The sequence below is a fragment of the Camellia sinensis genome, chromosome 5, assembly GCF_055761805.1.
Source record: "Camellia sinensis isolate YWXY chromosome 5, ASM5576180v1, whole genome shotgun sequence".
Taxonomy (NCBI): domain Eukaryota; kingdom Viridiplantae; phylum Streptophyta; class Magnoliopsida; order Ericales; family Theaceae; genus Camellia; species Camellia sinensis.
Window position 1 is genome coordinate 37812581 of NC_138965.1, and position 26101 is coordinate 37838681.

The 26101-nt window shown below is 37.9% G+C and overlaps 1 protein-coding gene and 1 pseudogene across 1 annotated transcript; both read right to left on the reverse strand.

The window, feature by feature from the left end:
- Positions 1-1550: 1550 nt before the first annotated feature.
- LOC145790564 (disease resistance protein RPV1-like) lies at positions 1551-7221 on the reverse strand. Its single transcript, XM_082868648.1, has 2 exons — positions 4777-7221; positions 1551-4002 (listed from the first exon to the last, which is right to left on the reverse strand). Exons 1-2 carry the CDS (start codon positions 5707-5709, stop codon positions 3532-3534), a joined length of 1404 nt encoding a protein of 467 aa, XP_082724774.1. The 5' UTR covers positions 5710-7221; the 3' UTR covers positions 1551-3531.
- LOC145791335 (toll/interleukin-1 receptor-like protein pseudogene) lies at positions 6488-6997 on the reverse strand (annotated as a pseudogene).
- Positions 7222-26101: the final 18880 nt, after the last annotated feature.

The window sequence follows — 26101 nt, forward strand, 5'->3', positions numbered from 1 at the left end:
TTAAAAACTACTACTAAACTTTGGCATGTTTTATGTATGTTTTACTAACTACTTTTGCCTCCGAAAGTTCAACGTTGAGCAAACACATGAGAGCTGTTTTAATGACTAGTTAAAACACTTGCTATTGCTAAAATTGTAGATTAAGTTTTCAAATGGCTAGATAAAAAAAATTAAAATTAAAAAAAAAACAAAAGAAAAAAGATTGAATGTATATTTAGTTTTGGTTGTGAATCTTAAAAATTAAAAAAAAAATGGTTGTGAACCTTAAAAATAAAAAAATAGTAATAAAAAAAAAGATTGGATGTATATTTAGCTTTGATTGTGGATCTTAAAAAAAAAATGGTTGTGAGCCTGAATAAATAAATAAATAAAAGAAAAAAAGATTGAATGTATATTTAGTTTTGGTTGTGAATCTTAAAATATATATATATATATATATATTGGGAAATTAGTGGGTACCCATCCCCAACCCATCCCCTGTGGATATTTAAAGAATATCACTTACCCTACCCAATGGATAAGAAAAAAAAATGGAAAAACTCATGTATTTGGGTTGGGTCTCCATGGATACCCACAGGATAGGTTATCCATTGCCATCCCTAATTTTGATGGTAATTGTTTTTTTTTTTTTAAAAGAATTGCATGGCTAAGATGGATCTTGTTTGATAAATATTGGCGAGAGGATTCTAAAAATATTAATTTTTATTAAAAAGCAACATCTAGATTAAAAGTTATATCATTTTAAAATTTAAAAAATTAAATTACTCAATAAGAATATTTTGATAATAGTGATGTGTGTGGTGAACTTTAGATTTTTTTTTTTTTTTTTTTTTTTTTTTTTTTTTTTTTTTGTGTGTGTTGTGTTCTTAACGTATAAAAGTTTTATGATGAGGTGACTTTTGATACACGTATAGACAATATCAAAAGTTCGGGTGTAATTGATTAAACGAGTAAAGTTTGGGGTGAAAAATAAAATTTCCTCTAATCTTATATTTTCATTTTATCGTATTTGCCTCTGAAAAAATAAATGACATCCATATTTTGGAGACAAACGTGATAAATCAAAAAATTATAATTATTAAATCGACCTAATTTTCTCAAATAATGATATACAAAGAGAACTTTACAAAATTATTATTTGAATTATCAAAATAAAATCCATGGTGAGTCTTATGAACCCTAACATAACGGAATTTTCAACCTTAATTAAATATTAGATTGGCAAGACACCTTTGATTCCATAATTTAAATATAGAATAATTAATTAAAATGAGATGGCAGTGTCGTTTTAAAATTAAAAAAATCCATTTTGCTAAATGTTTTGATTTAAAATGATAACACATGATATTTGTAATGTGCAAAATTTTTGTGTACATGAATTTATTTGTCATTAGTTATTAAGTGGGTGATTAGTATTCATTTACTATTTATTTTATTCTTAGTAATTTTTTAACTTTTTACAAAAAAATGTATAAAAAAATAAAAAGAATGATATGACAATTTATAATGAGTTTTTAACTTTTTAATTAAAATGTTTAGTTCCAAACAAATTCTAAGTAAGAGTTATGTTAGCAAAGCATATGAGTAATTCCAAAGTAAAATATAACTCTCACCAATTCCAAAGTAAAATATAACCCCAGTAGCAGCAGCTTCACCTAAATCAGTAGTACACAGCATCATCAAAATCAAAGAATAAAGTAGCAACATATTCTCTCACTGAAATAACTTCTTCCTTCATATTAGAAAATCACAAAGCAGAGCCACTAGCAATATACAACTGATCCATATCACTTAATCAAAATCCTTAGCATCGTTGCCTACCCAATCTCACAGCTCCGAAACAACCATTCCCGAGGTAGTAGTGCATGAAGGCTGAGACTATAGACCATCACAAATGCTGCAATCGGTCCAATGATAGCCTAGACGGTAGACTTTTTTGCGCGCCGGACGTACTGCAGATGCATTTCCGGGAACTACATTTCCATAAAGAGAGAATTGTTGGGATGCTGCTTCACTAGTTGATTGGGTACTCTTCTCTTTTTGCTCCTTGTACACAAGATGGACTCCAACCTCCTTTACTTGAAAACGTTCATTTCCAACCACTGAAATATTCAGTTCATCGCCACTTTCCAACTGATCTTCAAACTTCCAATGACTTAACATCATCATATCCTCATCAGCTTTTGGTATGCCAAAGACCCATGGGGAATGACTCCAAATCAAACTCTTGGTCATATTATTGATAATAGTATGTGCGTTGCAATTCAATTGATAATGTAATTTTGGATTATTGGAAAGTGCATAAATAGAACATACACTCAAGCATCGGATTCTGAAATTAAGATGCGACGGCACAGTAAATGATATTGAAGATCCTTCATTTTTAAGATTAAACCAGTCCGGAACCTTACTTCCCAAACAATAAGCATAGAATATGTGTCTTTCATGACATCCCTACGCGACATAAAGCATAATTAATTTAACGACTATGTATATATTGAGAGAGAGAGAGAGAGAGAGAGAGAGACCTGTAGGGGAAGCTTCCTTTTTGCATATAACTGAGAGCATGAAAGCATAACATTTGAGCATCCCATGAATCCTATGTTGGACAAGCTTAAATTGTTAATTATCTCCATGTCAACATTTTCTAAAGGTTCAAGCTTGAATATTCCCAGAATCTCAACTATTTTGTCATTCATGCCCACGTCCATATATGGCAGCAACCGTCGCATGGTTAATTGATTGCCACATATGTTATCATATTCTATGGTTAATGGAAGTGATTGAAAGGTTACTTTCTCCAACAATATACATCCTGCGATCCCTAATTCTTTTAATTTGTGCTGCACTTCAACTGACCAGAGCTTTTTGCACTCATTTAAATAAAGGAATTGGAGTCCAAAATGACCTCTGATGCAATTTGGGACGCTACGAATTGCATTACCGCTCAGATTTAAAATCTGTAACGAGGATAGGTTGCTAAGGTCCCTAGGAAAATCATTATTTGATAAATTACAGTTCTCAAGACTTAAGTGTACCACAGACCGTGGTAAAAATGACCATGAAATTTCCATTCTTCTTGTTGGCTTCAATAGAGAAGGCCAGATTAATGAATGCCATGATCTAACCTCCTTACTGGTAGAGGATAATCGACTTATGTCAATTTCGTTCGCATGGAACACTGTTAGAGACTCCATAGTTCCCAACTCTGTTGGCAATTCTTCAAGATTTGAGCAGCCTGAGATGTCAAGTGTTTCCAAAAACTTTAGCATACCAATGCTTCTCGGAAGCTTCTTCAGACTTTTGCAATCTTTTAAATTAAACAAAACAAGCCTCTGAAGGTGTCCGACGGATTCATGAACCTCAACCAAAGCTGCACAGTTTTTCAATATCAACCTCTCGAGATTGGGGACTTTCGAGAAGTCAGGAGTTTTAGTGAGGCAATGGGAATGACTAAGATCAAGGACTTTAAATGACTCGAGAAGCTGTAAAACAAGAAAAAAAAACTACTATTAATACTTCTTTTAGTTTTCAAACCGAATTAAATATATATACATATCTGTAACATACCTTGGCTCCTTTCCAAGTTATATGCAACCTACTATACCTCATGTCAAGAACAATTAGCTCCTCCAAACGGAAATCATGGGGTATAGATTTGAAAGGAAATCCATGCCAACATAACCATCGTAATCCTTTAGGAAAATTTTCAAAGCTTCCACTTATTTGTATATACTTGAGCTGTAAAAGTTGTAGTTTGTGCATCCTTGAAAATGCATCAACTTCCAAAGGTATTTGATTTGAATTTCCTAGAGCAGTGCCTACATTCTTTGAGACACCGAAACAGTATCTCTTAAATGAGTTGCCTACATTTGACAACAATGGCATGTTGAGGAATTCATCGTAATGACGTTTTCTATTAACGCCAAATATTGTCCTGTCATATTTATCTTCCTTTAACCAATTCATATCAAGCTTGAAGCCTTCGATTTTTCTTGTCCCCTGACAATGAACAAGAGGAGGGAAATATTTATCAATAAGAGTATTGCTATAAAATTATAATTTTTGCAAAGATCAATGATACAGAATGATGTGGCATTTTTCAAATAAAAAACCTCAAATGAAGCTCATAATTTCAAAAATCCAATAATTGTCATGTTATTTTGGATGATTTTTTTTTTTGGGTTGAATTACACCATTAGTCCTTGTAGTTTAAGCGATATGTCACTTTTTAGTTTTTGTAGTTTCAATTTGAATCATTTGATTCCTACACTTTAAATTTGTTACAACATACTCCCTTGATATTTGCCGTTAGAATTTGAAACAGAAAAAGACTATATGCAAAACTAAAAGGACCAAATTGAAATTCAAAACAAATTACAGTGACCACTGGTGTAATATATCAAAGTGGAATTCAAAACAAACTGTAGGGACCACCAGTGTAATATTACACTGGTAGTCATTGTAATTTGTTTTGAATTTCAATTTAGTCCATCTAGTTTTGCAAATAATTTTTTTCCATTCAAAATCTTAACAATGCATGATGGAGGGACCTCATTGCAAAAATATACATATATAGTGACCAAATTGTTCAAATTAAAAATGCAAGAGTCAGAGTAAAACTTCACTCAAACTAGACGAACCGTTGGTATAATTTACTTATTTTTCTTTTATTATATTATACAAATATTTTTCTAGATCATTTTTTCGATATAAGTAGAATAACTATAGAAATAAATACAAATAAACATGAGAAGCAACGAGGTTAATACTTACAGTATTTTCTCTCAAAACATTCAAGGAATCCTTGCAATTCCAAAGTCTACTATGTTCTCCTGGCTCCTTAGGTGATTCTTGCCGAACAATTTCTCTTCCCATTTCTTGAACCAATTGATGCATCACCAACTTTTTGTGTTCATCAATTGTTAACAGACATCTATCAATGAAATTTTGAATTCCAACCATTGTGGAAAAATCACATCCATCTAGAATTGTAACTACCTGATCTTCATCCATCCCAACAAAGAAACAAGCAACATGGAGGAATAAATTTTTGTCATGGTCATCTTGTAAAGAGTCATAGCTTATTTTGAGTTTTTCAATGACTTCAGAATTGGGAATTGCTTTCAATTTTTGTAGTTGACTTTTCCAAACATTTAAGCTTCTTCCACACAAAGAAGAACCCAAAATTTTGATAGCTAGTGGAAGCCCTCTACAGTATTGTACCACCCTTTCTGAGTCCTCTATGAAACCATCAATGGGACGATTTTTCCCAAAGGCATGCCAACTAAAGAGCTCTAAGGATTCATCATTATCCAATTTTTCAACCTTGTGCACCCGACAAACTTCATGAGCCTTGAGCAATTGCTCATGTCTAGTGGTTATGATGATTTTACTTCCTTGAGAAAGCCAGTCTCTCATTCCAAGTATTGCATCCAATTGATCACTTGTATCCACATCATCAAGGACTACAAGAACTTTTTTGCAACATAATGCATTTTTAATCTTTACAATTCCTTCATCAACACTGTACAAATTTTCCTTTCTTCCCTTTAACATATCTGAAAGAAGTTGTTGTTGTAATCGAAGTAAACCATCTTGTTGTTTTAAAATTTCTCTTATATTTGCAAGAAAACTGCTACCTTCGAATCTTGAAAAGTTCGAATTATATAGTACTTTGGCGATGGTTGTCTTCCCCATTCCACCCATCCCACAAATTGCGACTATACCAACATCACTAGACTCATCTTGTAACCAATGCCCAATGTTTTTGGCTCGAGAATCTATTCCAATCAGGCGGGGGGCAATACCCAAGGTTGTGCGACTTAGTTTGTCTCCAACCACTTTCACAATTTTTCTGGATAAACTTTGACTCAAGTCTAATTATTAGATTAAGATAGAAAATAAAGAACAATAAGAATGCCATCAATTGAATTTAATTGCTAATTCTCATGCAATACTGAACCAAAAGACCATGTTACTGTCTTTGTTGAAACAATTGGAAGAGTCTTAGATGAAAAGAAAGGGTTTTCACTATCATGCTTTTGAAACAATACCCTTTTATCTAATATAAACTGTTACGATTTTCAATTTTTGATTAGTAAGCCAAGTTGTTGAAACTTTTAAGTAATTGGCCCAATTTCAATAAAATGTTTATGATTAGAAATGAATAGCTAATTGTGATCTTTTCATATAACTTGAAAAGAAGGAGCATCTTAAAAAAATCATGAGTTAATAAATTCAAGTAGTTTTTTTTGGGAAACTGACTTGAAGGATACTGATATGTTCGCTAAAGGAGAATTTTAACTCTTATGCTTGAAGTTCATCTTTTAAAAATTAAACTATGTAAATCTGTCATAATTAACAAAACAATTCATTCCAAAATTTGAACAGAGAATTCTTCATTCAAAAGGCCCTTGTATGAAATACTTTAATCTACGAAATCCAAAAAATGTTGATATAAGTAAGAAAAGGACCTGGGAGGAAATTACCCATCCGTTTGATTTTGTAAGTTCATTCCTGCCAAATCTGCAGCTTCTTTAAGTGCAGCCTTCCATTCTTCCAATCTTTCACTTGCTTCTGCGCGAAATCTCTCTTCATGCCTCGTAAATGCTTCTTTGAAACTTCCATTTTGCTTCCTCACATGAGATGGATCCACATGATAGAAAACAGGTAGAACTACATGTCCAACAGTCCTCCTGCGTTTGAGGATCATGACAAGTTCATCGAGACACCAACTTGAAGATGCATAGTCCTTCGAGAAGACAACTATTGAAATCTTCGACTCTTGAATTGCTTTGTTCAATTCTAACTTAATATTCTCCCCTCTTTCAATTCCATCATCATCTCTGAAAGTACGAAATCCTGCGTGCACTAAAGCTGTGTAGAGGTGGTCAGTGAACGTCTTGCGAGTATCTTCACCTCTAAAGCTCAAGAACACATCATAACTACAATGAGAATTTGAGGGGGAGGTTTCTTGGGATTTGACAATTGCCATTGGATTAAAGCTCAAAGAAAGACCAATTAAGGATAGAAGAGCCAAGATATGAATTATATCTGTTTAGGCACCATGGATATTTATAGATGTCATTATGTGTAAATGAAGTACCAAGTAAGAAACGATGAGAGAAATGCTATCTTTAATTTCATGTTGGTTTTTTCTGGAAGCTTGTATGTGTCTTGACAAGAATTCTTGACTCTATGTTCTACAAGTCTTCCCCAAATTATTTTTTGTGGAACCTTTGTTGTCCTTACAATTTTTTTAAAAATTGTTACCCTTTGGAAATCAAGAACCAATCTACCCACCATCATTTGTTTAATTTAAACCAAAATGCCCTAAACCAATTCAATCATTGCTTTATTATTTAAAGACAAATATTGCTATATGTCATCCATTTTCTCTGATCGTTTGGAATCTGTTTCAATGGATATTTATAATTGGTCCCTGTTCATAAATAATTATTCATGAAACTAAATAATGTTTTTTCATTTCTTAATGATATGAAATGGTGGTAAAACAAACAATATACAATAGAGAAGGATTTGAATTCTTTGTGGTGTTTATTTTTGTCTCATTGTGAGGGTTGTTTATAATTGTTTATTTATTCTTGAGTTTGTGCTAGGTAGTTAGGCTTGGTGACTATGTTGACTTTTTAATTACTATTATATTAGTAGTTAATTTGATATAATACTATGTGTGTCAATTTCGGACCACACTGCCAAACTAGTACTTACCTGGAGAGCACCGGCAGAACAGATTAAGCCCGAACGACCTGCAACAGAAAGAAGAGATTTCGGCGATGGTTCGTCCACCTGGGGGCACTCCGATGGTCAAGTCAGTTATCTCTCAAAGATAGCAAAAGTGCTTAATTCACTTATTCAGAATACAAAAAGCATACCTTAGACCCATGGGGGTACCTCTCTTTTATAGCCAACACAAACCTAGTCCCAATAGAAGCTTAGCTTCAATGGACTTAGGATTACTGCTAATCTTGGACTCCCAGTAGGATTGGGATAAACTCTCTAAGAGTCTTATCTTTACCCAAACTGAAGTCCTCTCTCATTCTAGGACTCTTGTCCCTTATCCGCTTATCCCAAATTCCAGTTTCTTCGCAGATAACCTCGGCCTAGCCGAGATCATCTCGGCGTCATGATCAGGACACGTGGCACATCGGCTGGCACTTCGGTGACACCTCGGCCACGTGTTGTCATTCAAAAATTATGTCCCCACAACTGCCCCCTAGGTTTTATTACCTCGGTATCTTGAGGTGATGGAACATATATCATATCTTCCATTTAGCACGTCGTCTAATATCGCTTTATCATTCATTGCCGAAGTCATAACTTTATTGTTTTAATACGACCAAGACCTGCAGTCTGCTTTCATCAATGTTCTGGAACCAACAACCAAGTTCGTTTAAGCCGAGATCGTCCCCTTAGCCAAGGTTTCTGCTTCATTATATTGAGAACTCCAAGAGTTTCAACACGCGTATTAGCTGTCATGCATTGCAATTCAACCATATTTGTTACGTGTCCCTCCCCCACTGGACCGTGTCCGACACACACCATTAAGTCGCCTTGCGCTTGCATGCGCCGTTTGACAAACACATTGTTTGAGGCACATCAATTGCGTTTTGCCGCCTCTTCACGTTTTTGACAAAACTTCTTCCCTTTCTCTTCGTCTCCTCACCTCCTCATCATCACTTTTGCGAAAAACCCTCTCTCTCTCTCTTACTTTCTCAAATCCGCCATTGTCTCAAGCTCACAAGCTCTGTGATCACTTCCGGTCTTCCCCTTCGGCGAAGCTTTCACCACGCCGGCTTCATTTTTCTTCAGTGAGTTACTTATTCCTCCTTTATCAGTCTGTGTTTCTCTTCAAAAAGCTTTCATTACTCGTCACCATTGCTATTTTGTTCAAGTTCTTGATTGTGAATCACGTATCTGAGCACGTTTCTTTTATGATTTCGCTTTTGCCCAGTTCGTTTCTTGAATACACACTGTTCACCCATTTGTTCACTTTTGCCACTGTTCTTGGTAGTTTATCACTGTTCTTGACTCTGAATCATTGCCCTTGTTTCTGTTTTCTGTGTTTTCTCCAGATCCTTGCCTTCAATCTTTGTTTGCCTAGACTTAGGTTTGGGATTCGTCGTAGAACTTACTGTCTTTAGGAAAAACTAAAACACACTTCATTTAGATCCTCAGAATTTCTCGCCCCATCCTTCTTCTAGGTTTTGCCGAGGTCACTCTAACCTTTCATAAAACACACCTTTTCCGAAATCCCACCTTCCCCCCAAGCCGATATCATGGGTATGTGGAGGCATAGGGTTCACACCCCAACTAAATTAGAGTATTTTAGGCAGGAGTTTTCCATTCCGGCCGACGTCCATTTAAGGTTGGTTGGGGAGGACGACTCCATTATGCCCACTGTTGACTCCATGCCCTTTCCAGTCGTCGCCTTTATTGAATGTGGACTTAGGCTTCCATTAAACATCCTTTTCCGAGAAGTAATCCACTATTACAAATTAAACCCGATGCAGCTTGCCATCAACTCTTACCGAGTTATAAATGGTATAATTACCTTAGCACGCCGAGAAAAAGTTAGGGTAACCTTAGCCAATATTCAATACTGCTATAGCATGTGCGGCCTTAAATTAGAAAAAGGCTATGTCTACTACCTCAAACTGAGGTCCACTGAATACAAACTTGTTGCCGACCTCCCAGACTCCAACAAGGGAGCCAGAGACGATTACTTCATTGTCTCGGGCAACTAGGAGTTTGCTCCAGATGAAGACCTTCATCTTTACCCTCTTAGTCGAACAGTATTCATAGAGGGTAATGGTAAGAGTGAAGTGTTGCATTCACTTATTTTTCAAGTTTTTACTACTTTGTTCCTTCTATATATTCTGACGTCTGTTTTTCTTGCAGTTCTTCCACAACCACCCAAGGGCTTTCGTAAGTCCTTCTATCCCAGCAAGGACCTCAAAGAGCTGTTGGACCTGCCAGTTCATAGGCGGAGAGTTCCCTTGCTTCTGAACTTCATCCCGACCTACAAGTCGGTGCTTCCCGACGTCTCAAAGAGGAAGAAAAGCAATTCTCCCCCTTCCGCCACAACACCTCTAACAGCCTCATCATCTCGGCCAGATCAAGGATCGACCTCTGATCCAACAGAGCAGTCGTCCACCTCGGCCCCATATTTGATCCCACCATCTCAACGCCAACGCCGCCGTAGGACTGCAATTGTCGCTGAGATGGGTCGTAAGAAAGCTGCCGCTAAAGATCTTCTAACCGACATCCTTGACTCAGTTAACACTCAACCAGCACAAACCCAGCCTCAACCAAAGCAAAAGCCAAAAAGACTCAAGAAGGTTCAGCCTAAGGCAACGGTGGCTCAGATTGATACTGAGGACACCTTGCCAATTTCAAAATTGGCTGAGAGTGAGAAGACCCCTTCTACTGCCGAGAAGAGGCCCGCCGAGGCCCAACCATCCGAATCTACTAGATCAAAGAGGCCGAGGTCGTCCTCTGCGACCACCTCGGGGCCATTAAAACATGATTCCCCCTAGGCCCCGCCAATCACAATCGACGACAAGCCAGTTAAGGCTGGTGATAGCACCAACAACATTGAGGTCGGCGTTGCCCTCTCCATCGCCTTGCTTCTGCCCGAAGATCTTAATCGTAACGCTAAGATGAGCGAATACGAAAATTTTGCTCTGATGCTGCAGCATTCCGTTCAAGTAAGTTCTTTACACTTGGTATTTTTCTTTCTTTTTCTTTCTATACTTAGAGAATTTTCTAATAACTTCTGCTCTGTCCATTTCCTTCAGGCGATCCAGCACCCCTACTCCTTCTCAATGCAATCTTTTGAAATGAGGAATGAGTTGGCTGACAAGATCAGGGAGGTCTCTGGTTTGCAGAAGACCCTCAAAAAGACCGAGGGAAAGATGAAGACCTTGTCAGATCAGGCCGAGGCAGCCATCAAGGCTAAAGATGAGGCCGAAGAGAAAGCTGATGCTGCCAAGGCCATTGCCAAGGTCCTTACTGCAAAAAGAAAGAGGCCGAAGAAAAGATGGCCGAGGCCCAAAAGGAGCTTCAAGATTCCTTGGCCACAAAAGAGGCTGAGATTAAGGCCGCAGATGAGAAGGCTTACGCAGAGGGTGCGGCCAACGTCAAGGAGGACTACAAAAAACTGGTGAAGTAGACATGCAATAAGGGTTTCACCCTTGGTTGGATGGCCGCCCTAAAAAAGTTGGACGTCCCCGAGGACTCCCTTCTCAAGAATGCCGACGACCTCCCCCTGTCATTCCCACCTACTCCAAGCCAATCCAAAGACGATTCTAAGTCCGAGGAGGAAACTTTGGCTAGGAAGAAGAAGGGTGAGGAGACTGCTGGGGCCAAGTTCCCTACTCTGAATGAGCAAGTCTTAGACTTGACTCAGGATGAGGAGGGTGAGGAGGTCTCCAAAGGCGCTACTCCTAAGAAGGCAACATCGAACGCGCCTATTGCCAAGCATATTCATAATTTCATTGATAAATGACTATCTTTACCATTATTAACAAATCTGTGAATAAATAGTGTTTCAAGCACTACCAATTAATCCCAGAATAGAAATTTTGCAAGTATCAAACTCATTGTTATTTCACCTAGTCATTTGTTTTTATTGTGTATTTTGCTTCTAATGCTTTCACCACAGAATTTCATAAAATTTATTCCCTGAATCAGTACTAGTTTAATGTTCTGAGTTGTTGAAGCTAATGGGATAGGTTTGGATTCTGATCCTATACTGCCATATGGTTGCTAGTACCTTGTACTATATCATTTGTGTTATCCTGAAACTTCTTATCAATTGAGTTTTTACATATTTATAGGATTAACAACATAACGTTGAGTCTATGATTGTCATTTACTTTGGGTGCTTAAGCTCTGTATATTAAATTTCATTTTCTTTTTTGGTTGTGCTCACTGTTGAACATACTTCAAAATGGTGTTGGAAGAATGAAAATTCACCTGAACTTTACTATCTCAATTTACACATTGCTTGTGTTTTAAAATTTTAAAAATGATTTCCTTATTTGTGGACAATGTTTCATTACTTTGAGAGCAACTTCAAGCAGCCGATTGGTCAATGTTTCTTATTTTCTTGATAAGGAACAAAAGATTTCTTAACAATGACTTTCCATATAATAGTCCATAATTGCTAATTATGTATTACATGGTTACTACATTTACATTATTGTTTATCTTTAAAGAGAATATGTTGGTGGGAAGAGTGTGATTCCAATTATATGGAGAATAAATTTTTATTCAGAGTCATGTTGTTCTTGCAGATATGGAGAATTTGTGTTTTATATGGACTTCCAAATGAGACATGGGAAGTCAACCTGCCTGTTGAGGAGGTGCCTCCTGAGCTTCCTGAGCCGGCATTGGGTATAAACTTTGCAAGTGATCGAATGAAAGAGAAGGACTGGTTATCACTTGTTGCTGTTCACAGTGATTCATGGTTGCTTTCTGTTGCCTTCTATTTTGGTGCACGCTTTGGGTTTGGTAAGAGTGAAAGGTAATACCAGCAACCCCCCCCCCCTTTGAAGTTCCATTGGTTTAAAGCCTTTAGCTACGATGATGCTACAATACACTTGGTGTATATTATATGCTAGTAATGATCTAAATTGGTGTTGCTTACAAGCTATTATGGTGGTAGAGCCAGCAAATTGTTAAATCGAAACTGTGAAATCCATTATGATATTTGATTGTGTCTCAAAGTGGTGTTGGTTACCACTAATTTTAGTTACAATCAAAGTTTCTCTTCAGTTATCGCTCAAATTAATGTTGGATATGATCCAACGTGGCTATGATCAACGTGAAAAAAATACTTATATGTTATTCTTTATTGATCTTTTTTTTTTTTTTTTTTTTTTTGTGGGTACAATGTGCAAAAAGTACTTTATATTACTGTTTTGATACTTTTTGTTTTGTAAATGTCTATTCAACATTAACTGAAAATTTTATTTGAAACTTAATGATAATGTTCAATTTTTATGTTTAAGTGAATATTTCAGTATAACATATGTACAAAAATTTAGTAAAAATATATTAAAATAAATTTTGTAGACAAATTTTAGTTGTATAAAATTTGGTCCCCCTCTTAAGAAGATTTCTGGGTCAGCCACTGTATGTATAGTGTGCCCATCTGTCCAGTTGCTCTGCAGCATTAGTCATGTTGTGCAGTTCTATTTGCATACCATTTATTGTGATATTATTTTACTAGGATGATATGTGGCTTTTGTTGCATACTGCTTCCTGCTACTTTTTTTTCCCCTCATTCTCATTTCTCACATTTGTGAAGCATTTAACTTGCTGCAGCTAATCCTATCTTCCTTTGCTTCTTTCTCTTTCTTCTTCTTCTTCTCTTTTTTTTTTTTTAGAATGAAATGTGCAGGTTATATCCATTAATTTGTTCATTCTGCATTGTTGTGGTGTTACACATAGACTCTTTTTGTTGTACATATTCCTTATGTTATTTGCTCTTTGTTTCCTAGACATCCACACTTTCTTGAAGTCTATATGGAGATTCAGTTACCTCCCGATGTGCTTATTATGTTCATTTTATAGGTTTTATTTGCTCTTTATACATTTACTTCTGCTACAGACTGAGATTACATTCTTTATAAAAAATAAAAATAAAAACGTGGCTTTCATATGGCAGAACTCCTCATCAGTTGTATCGGGTGGATTAAAAATAGATGATTTTGTTTTTCTAATTCATAAGATGAGACAATAGTTAAATTCTGAGGAATGCTAGACAAGAGATTAAATGTCTACTTTCCTTGCATACAAAAATGGGGGTCATAGTGCCATTATGCACTGGCATTCCCCAACAAAATGGAATTATCCTGTCATGTTATTGGCATGCCCCTTTGTTTTTGAACCTGGAAAATCTTTTCAAAATTATTGCAATTTTTTTTTCATTTTTGACATTTATATATTCATACATACTATTATATTCCAACTTTGGTTGATTCTTGAATTATTAAATATCAGAGGTCTGATATATATTTTTCAGGTGGTTAAATTCATATTCATATTCATAGCATAGCTTCTTCTTCTTCTTCTTCTTCTTCTTCTTCTTCATGCATTATAAGATCGTTGATGGCCTTTTTATAAAGACACAGGTCAGCATCTTTGTTACATGATTTTTGGAGTTTGAAATGGTCAAAGTTACGCCACAGGTTTATGATACCAGAGATGGTATGTCCTTTTTGTTTTGTTTTGTTTTGATTGACTAGAATTTTATAGTAAGCCCTTGCTTCTGGAAATTAGCTATCTCCCTGTTTTAAAAAGGTTGATGGTTTTCTAATAAGGCAGCCATCAGTCTCACATGATAGCCTGGTATCAACAAAGTATCAGAACGGGTACTTTATACTTTAGGAAGTATTTGTTTCTTTGCAATTTGGATATTAAATTTTGAATTGCATTGACATTTGTACTTTAGGAAGTAGTAATCTGTTTTCTCTTTTAAAAAGTCATTTAGCTTCTGGTATTGCATTCATCTCTTATGTTGAAGAGGGCATATTAACTTATAGTCTTATGCACAGCCTAACTTAGGTTAGGCATTAGAACTGGTACTTTATAGATGCTTTTATAAACTTATAGTCTTATGCTTTTATAACTTAGGTTAGGCAGACAAAAAATGGAAGCGGTTATAACTCTTTTTGGAAGATCGTATTTTGCAGATTTAGCAGTTAGGAATATCAATTCAACTAATAAGTTCTTCGGCTCTTTTCCCTTTTTCTTTGACTTTTTTTTTTAGTTAGCTGAGTATCATAATTTTGTAGGGTACCTATATTTTTGTAAGGGTGTTTAGATATTTCTTCGGATGTATAAAAGGTGACTAGTAAAGTGGTGGAATGAGTATCTTAGCATAGTTCTTTTCTTTGCTTTATGAATGATGTGCCAAGCAGAGTCAGTCCTGCATTTCTTCATTTTGCTTCAGCATGTTTATGTTAATTATCATATATTTAGTTTTTAATTGTTGATTGTGATGATGCATATGTATGTGTTTCAAATTGTATGTTTTGCTTCCAAAATAAACGAAAGAAACAATTTTAGCACTTGTTCCTTAAAATTAGGTTCAGCCAAGGTGTAGGATGCTTTACATGACAATGGGATCTTCTGGTTTAAGTTAGATGCATTATTAAGAGCATAACTTGCCATGAAGGCCTAATAAGATTTAGACTCGAGCTTATGTTCAAGCGGTGTGGGTGGACATTCTTCCATTACATTTACCATGAATCGCGAGTAAATTCCAGAACAAAAACCAATTCTGAAGTCGAGTTACTTCCTGCTGGGTAACATCCTTAGTGGATGATTTAGAAGCCCTTCATGCCCTGGAGGAATTAAAAATTGTCTTCACAAGTAACAATTCACGTGTCTGGAATAAAATAGAAAAGCAGAGTTTCCTACTTCAGTTATTTCTTGTCTTTGTTGGAATTGGCATTTGCAGGAAGAGGCTTTTCCAGTTGATAAATGATCTCCCAACTATATTTGAAGTTGTGACAGGGAATGTGAGGCAGCCAAAAGACCAATCTGGTCCTCACAGCAACTGTAGCAAAATCAAATCAAGTGGGAAGATGATAAGAAGTGACCCCATCATACATAAAAAGAAAAAATTTATTTTTATTCTGCATGTTTTGCCTCGTTATATGTGAACAAATATCATTAATCAAACAAATGGACATAGTTTAGAACTTTCTGGTACTATTTTAAACTGAAACAAGGCAAGACTTGTGCCCATTTTAGAAGTTAAATGAACTAGAATGTCTGTTGATAATGGGATTTAATTTTTTACTATTTTATATTACCAATAGAAGTTGGAACATGCATTGTTTTTAGTTGATCAAGATTGGTTATGCATTTTTCATGTTTGTTTCTGTATTGGCTTGGATAGTTTTATGTTGTACTAGCAGGGTGTAGTTATTGTAGGCTACCAACGACTAGGTTTCAGTTTATGTTGAGTTTCTTTGCTAGTTATATGGGCTGCTATTGTTAGCACTGCTATACATTGTGCCAAATTTGACGTGAGGTATATAACTTATAAGTAAATTTTGGCAAGATTTTTTTTGTCGTTACGTTCCTCACAGTGGGATCCGTGTTTCAATTTGGCATTTTGAGAGAGGTAGAAGTAATAGCATTTGCACTATTGGTGCAATGCTGTTAAATGCCGTATTTTGTCATCATTCTTCATTAAAATTTAGTAATAACTAGTCATTTAACTTTTGAACCATTGAGATGCAAGAACCTGAACCTTTTTTTAGCAGAATCTCAGGGAAGTCGTATGAAATGCCGGATCTATTTTAGAAAAAGTGTGTACATTCAACTATTATATAGTTGAGTTCACACTTCAATGAATCTAAACCTCATAAAGAACTTGGGCGAAAAGATGGTAAATTTTACTGGATGACTCAGCAGAGCTTGCATTCAAAAGTAACAAATCATCATGGGTTGTAACTTGCTGATCATAAAGAACTTGGTAGATTAGTTGATTGCTGAAAAACAAGTTCTAAAAATGTTGGAGAAATAAATTATTGGTCTGAAGGGCATGTACATGCCCAACTATTCTTTATTGAGTTGTTAAAAAGAGAGAATTATAATTCAATATAAGTTTTTAAAAATAATTTTTAGTCAGTGATAAATTTTATAAACATTAATAACTGTGGCGTTAAACTTTTTCATGAATTTGTAATTATTTTGTGAAAATAACACAGAATTGTAATTTTTTCTTAAAAATATTCTTTCACCCCAATATCATAGAATTCCAATAAGTTGGGCTCATTTGTTAGCTTTTGTTTCATGTTTTCTGTTTTTATTTTTTATTTTTGAAAATTGGAACGAAAACTTGTTTGTTTTATTGTTTTAGTTTATAAAAAATGGAATTAATTTCAAAATTTTTAAAATTTTTAGAAATGAAAAAAAAAAAGGTGTTAGTTTACATTTAAAAGTATTTCAAATTAAATTAGAAAACAATTTTAAAGTATTTCCTAAAACATGAGGTGCTTCCATAAAAAAAATTTAAAAGAAGTTTTTAGAAATAGTTTTCCAAAAAATTTCTTGTTAGTTCACCTTATCCCTATTTGTAAAATTAAAAAAACAGAAAACAACAGCAATACAATATATATATATATATATATATATTTTTACTTTTATTTTTTCATTTCTTTATTATTAGGGAAAATTACCAACTATTTTGAGAATTTCTTAAAATATGAATTATTTATTGTAATTTTAAAAATTACATTTCACCTTTTAAAATTTAAATTGCATTACAATTTTCTCCATTTCTCCACTCTTAGGTCAACTAACAGGTTCACTTACATCATCACTAAAACTTTGCAAAATGTTAATTGTAACCTTAATAACTTACATAGGGCTGATATAGTGATTTTCTCCATTTCTCCACTGTTAGGTCAACTAACAGGTTCACTTACATCATCACTAAAACTTTGCAAAACGTTAATTGTAACCTTAATAACTTACATAGGGGTGATAGAGTGGTGAACAATGGTAGGAAGCGTGAGAGAAACATACAAATTGTGTGGGAAATTTTTTGACCACACTGCCCGTTTAGTGATCAACTGGAGAGCACTGGCAGAATAAATGGCACCTTGATAATCTGTAACAAAAAGAGAAGATTCCGGCGGTGGTTCGTCCACCCGGGGGCACTCCGACGATCAAGTCAGTATATCTCTCAAAGATAATCAAGAGCTAAATTCACTACTCAAAGCATAAATTGCGTACCTTAGACCCACGGGGGTGCCTCTCTTTTATAGTTAACTCAATCCCAGTCCCACTAGAAGCCTGACTTCTATGGACTCCAATTCAATACTGACTTTGGACTCTTCAAGAGATAAAGATAAACTCCCTAAGAGCTTTATCCTTATCTTAGCAAAGTTCCCTCTTTACTCTAGGACTCTTGTCCCTTATCCGTTTATCTCGGATTCTGACATATTCGGAGATAACCTCGGCCTATCTGAGATTACCTCGGCATAACAACCAAGACACGTGGCACCTCGGCTGACATGTCGGCGTCACCTTGGCCACGTGTTGGTACTCAGAAAATATATCCCCACAACTGCCCCCTAGGTTCTATTACCTCGGTATCCTGAGGTGATAGAACCTATATCGATATTTCTTTCTGTACATTGGCTCGAAAACTCCTCAGCCGAGATCATTCATTTCTGGCCAACGTGTTCTCTTCGGAGAACAAGAATTCCAGTGAACTCATTCATATGCGTGAGCTGTCACGCATCATTTACTCAATCGTTTCTTTCACGCGTCTTCACTTTATTGGTCCGTGTTTGTGACGCGCCTATAAACCACATTTTTTCTGCGCTCGCCGCCTGACGTATGCGCTGCTCCAGGCGCATTGATTACCTTTTGCCGCCGTTTTAGGTTTTTGACAAAACTCTTCCCTCTTCCTTCACTTCTTCACTATTGCATTTGATTTCTCTTGCTTTTTCTCTCTCTAAACTCTTTCTTTCGAATCCGCCATTGCTAAAGTTCTAAGCTCTGCATCTGTCTTCATTCGTCTTTCTGGTGGAACTTGCGTCACTCTGTCACATCTGTAACTATCGTCTGACTTCGGCAGCCCTCACATCGGCTTCATTTTTTCTGGTAAGCAACTGTTCCTTCTGATTTCAATTCTTGACCATTTCTGAAATTTCCTGTTATTACTGCCTTGCTCAAATATCTAATTTGTGAATCATACATCTGAATGCGTTTACTCCTTGATTTGGCCCTTGCCCATATCTTGAACACACGCACCGTTGCACCACTTCACTGCATTTTTGCCACTGATCTTGGCCCCCATATTTCTTGTATTCTTCATGCTCTTGAGAAACCTTTTTCTGTTCTTGCTTCTGAAACTCGTTCTTGTTTTCTGTTTTCTAGATTTGTGCCTTCGATCTTTGTTTTCATAGTTTTAGGTTTGGGATTTGTCTGTAGAACCCACAGTTTAGGGAAAACTGAAACATCCCTCACAGATTTTCTGTACCAGTGGCAAACCTAGGTCTTTGCCGAGATCCTAATAACCCCTTTCTTGATACACCCTCTTTCTGAAATCCAATACTTCTAGTTATCCCGATATCATGGGTATATGGAAACATCGGGTAGACACCCCTTCTAAGCTAGACTTTTTTAGGCAAGAGTTTGAAATCCCAGCCGATGTCAATCTGAGGTTGGCAGGGGATGATGACTCCATCATGCCTACAGAAAACTCTATGCCCTTCCTTGTAATTGCCTTTATAGAGTGTGGACTTCGGCTCCCATTCAACATCCTTTTTCGCGAGATCCTTCATTATTATAAGTTGAACCCCATGCAACTGGCAATCAATTCCTATCGAGTGATCTTTGGTATCATAGCCTTAGCTAAACGGGAAAATGCTAGAATCACCCTAGCCGATATCCAGTACAGTTATACCATGTGTGCCCTTAATTTGAAAGAAAAGGGCTACATCTATTACCTTAAGCCGAGGTCTACAGAATTCAAAATCGTAGCCGACCTCCCAGACTCCAACAAAGAGGCTGGAGATGACTATCTCATTACCTTGAGAAATTGGGAGTTTGCTCCAGATGAGGACATCCATCTCTACCCTCTTCCTCGTTCAGTTTTAGAGGGCAAGGGTAAGAGCCCAGTATTCAACTTTGCCTGTTTTCTTTCAAAGTTTTAAAATATTTTATCGGTTTCTGACATTTGTTCTTCTTGCAGCTGTTCGTCAGCCACCAAAAAATTTTCGCCAATCCTTTGTTCCCAGCAAGGATTTGAGGAAACTTCTGGATTTGCCAATCCACAAAAAGAAAGCACCTCTTCTTCTCAATTTCATTCCATCGTACAAGTCAACTTTGCCCGACGTTCCCAAAAGGAAGAAAAAAAGCCTTTCTCCACCCTCTGCAACAACTCTACTGACTGTATCTATATCACGAACAGATCAAGGATCTACATCTGATCCAGCTGATCAGCCATTAACTTCGGCTCCATACCTGGTGCCAATAGCAGAATGAAAACATCGGCGAAGACTTGTCCTTCCTGCCGAGATGGGCCGCCCGAAACCAATTCCAAAAGATCTTCTAGCCAACATTCCATCATCCATTGACGAACAACCAACACAAACCCAACCTCCAGCAAAACTAAAAAGAATAAAAAAGGCTCAACGAAAGGCCAAGGTAGCTCAGGTGGAGTCTGAAGACACTCTGCCTATTTCAAAATTAGCTGAGAGTGATAAATCTCAGCCTTCTGCTGGGAAAAGGCGTTCTGAGTCTCAACCATCAGAATCCCAACAAACAAAAAAGCCGAGGTCTTCTTCCGCAACAACTTCAAGATCAAAAAACCCCGATGTCCCCTGGGCCCTCGAAATCACCCTTGAGGATAAGCCCGTAATGGCAAGTGACAGTGCCGACGATATCAATGTCGGCGTTGCACTCAGTACCGCTCTACTTCTCCCAGGTGACCTGGAGCAGAACGCCAAGTACAACGAGTATGAGAACTATGCTTTAATGTTACAGCACTCTGTTCAGGTAAACGTCTTTTATTTGGCAATTTTCTTCCTTCTGTTTTGTATTTTAAGAAACTTTGTACTAATTTTTGCCTTGTGTTTTTTCAGGCAATCCAGCATGCCCACTCCTTTTCTGTGCAGTCTTTTGAGAATCGGCGAAACCTGGCCGACATGAAGAAGGAATTCGCTTCCCTCCAAAAGACTAACAAAGGTCTTCAATCAAAGATGAAAAAATTGGAGGACCAAGCTGAGGCTGCAATCAAGGCTCAGACTGATGCCGAGGAAAAGGCTGAGGCTATTGAGGCCATTAGGAAGGTGGCCGAATCGCAAAGGAAAGAGGCCGAGGAAAAAAAAAACCCAAGCTGAGAAAGAGCTTCAGGAGGCCCTAGCCATCAAAGAAGCTGAAATCAAAGACGCAGATGAAAAGGCGTACTCACAGGGTATGGCCGACGTTATTGAGGCCTATGAAAAACAAGTGAAGGAGGCATGCAACAAGGGTTTCACCCTTGGTTGGATGTCCCTTCTCAAAAAGCTTAATGTTCCTGATGACTCTCCATTGTGGAAGGCCGACGCCATTTCCTTGCCATTTCCTCCAGCCCCAACTCCAAGTGAAGATGTCGACGAATCTGATGCTGAGGATGAGGCCGAGGAGGAAGAGGACGAGGTTTTGATTAGAAAATCAAAAGATGCTGATGGGGCCAAGTCCCCTCTTGAGAATGAGCAAGTCCTAGACTTGACTTAGGACGAGGAAGGTGATTTGATTCCCATAGAAGCTGTTCCTGAGATTGCACCAGCCGACATCCCTTCTGAGGTTAAGACTGTTGAAGAAACTCTCCAAGAAATTGACGCTGAGATAGCGGCAGAGAAGGAGGCCGAGGTGGTATCTGATCTTCAAATTCAACAATCTGGAGGAGAAGAGCCTTAGCTCTAAGTCTTTTGTTTACTTGTATTTTGTTTCTTCTTTATCTCTAGGAACAACATAAGCTTTTGTATGGCCGACGTGCCTCCTTGTTTTGTAAATGTTAACTCAACTTTTCTTTCCTGAATGCTTGAATCTTTGTCTTCTCTTAACTACTCTTGCATGATTCTATACTTAGAATATTCTGCATATATATACTCTTCCTTCTTTGTGTAGCCTTCTCGGGGTGACACACCACGGTTGTACCAACCGATGATTCACCTTGGCAATTTCTTGTCCTGCAATTTGCTTATAAATTTCAAAAAGGATAAACATATACTGGTTTAACTTCAACTTCGTAAACTTTTCTTAAGTTATAACAAGTGCTAATCAATGATCTATTTGTAAATTGCTACAAATTTCAACAAGTGAACATAAACAATTATCTCGGCTTAACTTCAACTTGTAAATTGCTACAAATTTCAACAAACGAAGATAAACAATTATCTCGGCTTAACTTCAACTTGTAAATTGCTACAAATTTCAACAAGCGTTAAGCATTACTTCGGTTTAACTTCAACTTGTAAATTGCTACAAATTTCAACAAGTGAAGATAAACAATTATCTCGGCTTAACTTCAACTTGTAAATTGCTACAAATTTCAACAAGCGTTAAGCATTACTTCGGTTTAACTTCAACTTGTAAATTGCTACAAATTTCAACAAGCGAAGATAAACAATTATCTCGGCTTAACTTTAACTTGTAAATTGCTACAAATTTCAACAAGTGTTAAGCATTTTTGTTTTCTCTTTACCCCAAATGTGAACCTGAGTTCCACTTGGGTTCTCATTATTCAGAAACATGATGCATCTTTTATCAATTCGTAAGTCTTGGAAAATTCTGCTAAAATTTTATTGATGATGTTGGCGAAAAATAATCAAGGAACATCTAATGATAGAAAAATTTCAAATTACAAGTGTTCCAGGATCTTGGCAATGCTTTGCCCTCATTATCTTCAAGCCGGTATGCTCCATTGCCCAATACCGAAGTAATTCTGTAGGGTCCTTCCCAGTTTGGTCCAAGTTTGCCCTCCATAGAATCCTTCTTGTTGCCAACAACTTTTCTTAGCACTAGGTCGCCGACTTGAACGTCTCTTGGATTGACCTTCTTATTGTAAGCTCTAGCAAGCTGCTGCTGGTATGCAGTAAGCTGAATTGCAGCTTTCTCCCTTCTTTCTTCTAAGAGATCCAGATCTCGGGCTAGAAGTATATCATTAGTCCCATTCTCTACTCCTTGGGTTCTGATCCCTGGGATGCCGATCTCCAGTGGGATGACTGCTTCTGTACCGTAAGCGATGGCAAAGGGGGTTTCCCCTGTTGATCTTCTCGGCGTAGTCCGATATGCCTAGAGTACATTGGGCAACTCATCTACCCACTTTTCTTTTGCTGCCTGCAGTCTTTTCTTTATCCCATCCAAAATTACTTTGTTGGATGCTTCTGCTTGTCCATTGCTTTGGGGAAAACTTGGTGTTGAAAAGTAATTCTTTATCTTGAATTTGGCACAGAAGTTCTTGATGAGTTTACTGCCAAACTACGTTCCGTTGTCGGCAACTATTGCTCTTGGAATGCCAAATCTGGTGATGATGTTTCTCCATATGAAGTTCTTTACATCTACATCTCGAATTTTGGCAAGGGGCTCTGCTTCTATCCACTTTGTGAAGTAATCTGTTGCTACTAGCAGGTACTTTCTTTGACCAGTTGCTTGGGGCAATTGCCCAACGAGATCCATGCCCCATTGGGCAAATGGCCATGGACTGGATACAGGGTTCAGGTCAGCAGCTGGCTGGTGTATCAAATGTGCGAACCTTTGGCATTGTTCACACTTCTTCACGTAGGCTTCTGTATCTTTTTGCATGTAAGGCCACCAATACCCCTGGGTAATGGCCCTGTGGGCTAGTGATCTGCCCCTAGCGTGGCTTCCACAAATCCCTTCATGAATTTCATATAGAAAATCTTCAACCTGCAACGGGTGTACGCACCTTAAAAGGGGTCCAGTGAAGGACCTTCTGTAGAGATGTCCGTCCGCTGTCAAATTGAATCTTGCCGACTTTAATCTGACCTTGTGTGCTTCTTTATGGTCTTCTGGCAGCTTTCCCTCTTTTAGGAATGCAACAATTGCATCCATCCAGCTTGGCCCCAAGTCCACACACATTGCTTCTTGTTCTATGATCGGCTGTTCTATGCTCGGGCCCGACAAATCGTCAATCATTATTGTCCTCGTTTTTCCAGTTTGTATTGAACTTGCCAAGTTGGCCAATGCATCGGCGTGGCTGTTATCATCTCGGCTAACTTGAAGAAGTCGGCAGTTGCGAAACAAGGCTACCAGCCTGATGACTTCGTTTGCATATGCCGACATTCTCTCATCTCAAGTTGCAAACTCCCCTGTTGTTTGATTTACTATGAGTTATGAGTCACAAAAAATTATTACCTCATCTGCTTCTGCTGCCACTGCCAGCTTTAGTCCTGCAATCAATGCTTCAAATTCTGCCTCATTGTTTGAGGCCTTGAACCCTAATCGAATGGACTGTTCCAATATCTCCCCATCTGGAGATATTAACACTACTCCTGCCCCTGCTCCTTGTCGGTTTGAGCTCCCATCGACGAACAGGCGAAAGGAGTCGCTGATGCAAATGCTGTAGGGTCTGAGTTTTTCCTTTCTTTGTTCTTTTGCCCTAGTTTGGGCTTCTCCTTGTTCGCTTGTACATCGCTCATCTTGGCTCAACGGAGCCTAATGTTCGATGGATTTCGGCGTGAATTCGGCCACGAAGTCGGCCAAAACTTGGCCCTTAATTGTTGTTCTCGGCTTGAACTCCAGGTCATACTGGCCTAAGGCCACTGCCCACCTTGCTATTCTTCCAGTCAAGTTTCCTTGTTGTAACAAGGACTTCAATGGGTGCTCTGTTAGCACTATAATCTTGTGTGCTTGAAAGTAATGTTTCAGTTTCTTTGAAGCCATTACTAAGGCCGGCATTAATTTCTGTAGTGGTAAGTACCTTGTTTCTGCACAGGCCAAGGTTCTGCTTACATAATAAACAGCCTTTTGCTCCCCTTTTACCTCTCATATTAGTACTGCACTTACTGCGTGTTCTGAAACTGCTAAATACAAAAATAGTTCTTCCCCAGGTTCAGGTATTGAGAGGACTGGAGCCGAGGTAAGATATTTCTTTAGGTCGGCCAAAGCGGCCTCACATTCCTCAGTCCATAGGAAGTTCGTGGCTTTCTTCACCAAGTTGAAGAAAGGTCTGCACTTATCTGAGCTTCTGCTGATGAATCTGTTTAGGGCTGCGGCCCTTCCAGTAAGCATTTGAACCTGTTTTGCCGACGTCGGGCTGTTTAGCTCTAGGATGGCCTTGATTTGGTCTGGGCTAGCCTCAATGCCCTTTCTTGTTACCAGGTACCCCAAAAACTTACCTGATCCAACTCTAAACGCGCACTTCGATGCGTTGAGTCGGAGCCGGTATGTTTTGAGTATATCAAAGACCTTTTTTAGGTCTGCAAGATGACCCTTAGATTCCTTGGTCTTCACGACCATGTCATCGATGTAGACTTCTACCGTTTTGCCAATCAAGTGTTTGAACATCTTGGTTACCAACCTTTGGTAAGTTGCTCCTGCGTTTTTTAACCCAAAAGGCATTACCTTGTGACAGTACAGGCCTTTAGGGGTAATGAACGTAGTCTTCTCTTCGTCTAGAGGGTACATGGCAATCTGGTGGTACCCCTTGTAGGCATCTAGAAAACTTATTCTTTCATGCCCTGAAGTAGCATCTATTAGCTGGTCAATCTTGGGCAGAGGAAAGCCGTCTTTGGGGCAGGCTTTGTTGAGGCTGGTGAAGTCTACACAGACCCTCCATTTTCCGTTCTTCTTCTTCACCACTGCTGTGTTGGATAGCCATGTCGGGTAGTGAACTTCTCTGATGGCCCTAGCCTCTAGAAGTCTGTCTACCTCTTCTTCTACTGCTTCGACGTGCATCAACGTCGGTCTTCTGGCTCATTGAATCACAGGTTTTGCCGACCTGTCGACATTCAGTCTGTGGCAAGTGACCTCGGGGTCAATGTCAGGCATTTCGTAAGGTGTCCAGGCGAACACCTCAATGTTGGCTCTTAAAAAAGTTTCCAACTCTTTCTCCTTTTCTTCGGCTAAGCCTGAGCCGAGAAGAAAGAAGCGTTCTTCATCCCCATCCTGGACGAGGATTTTCTTTAGCGCCTCTTCGCTCTTCTCGGCTGGTTCTTTGCCGACGTCTTCTAGGACTTCAACGTCCTCATCTTCAATTTCTGCCTTCTTTGGCTTTCGCATGCTGCAGGTAGACTTCATTACTGCCATGGAGCAATTCTTTGCCTGCAGTTGATCTCCTCTGATTTCTTTAATCCCGTGCTTTGTTGGGAACTGTAGTAGTTGATGCAACGTTGAGGGAACTGCCCCCATTGCATGCAACCATGGCCTTCCCAAGATGATGTTGTATGGCGAGGGCGTGTCAATCACCATGAATTCTGTCTTGATCTTCTTAGTGCCAGCTTGTACTTCCACGCTTGCTGCGCCCAGTGGCCATGTCGGCGTTCCATTGAAGCCGACCATCAGGCCATTGGATTGCTTCAAGTCATCAGGA

What these genes read in the sequence shown, in the direction of transcription:
- LOC145790564 (XM_082868648.1), bottom strand. Translation starts at nt 5,709, where the DNA reads ATGGGTGGAATGGGGAAGACAACCATCGCCAAAGTACTATATAATTCG. An exon ending in ATGTTTTGAGAGAAAATACT is followed by an intron (nt 4,003 to 4,776) that starts GTAAGTATTAAC and finishes GTTCATTGTCAG; the next exon opens with GGGACAAGAAAAATCGAAGG.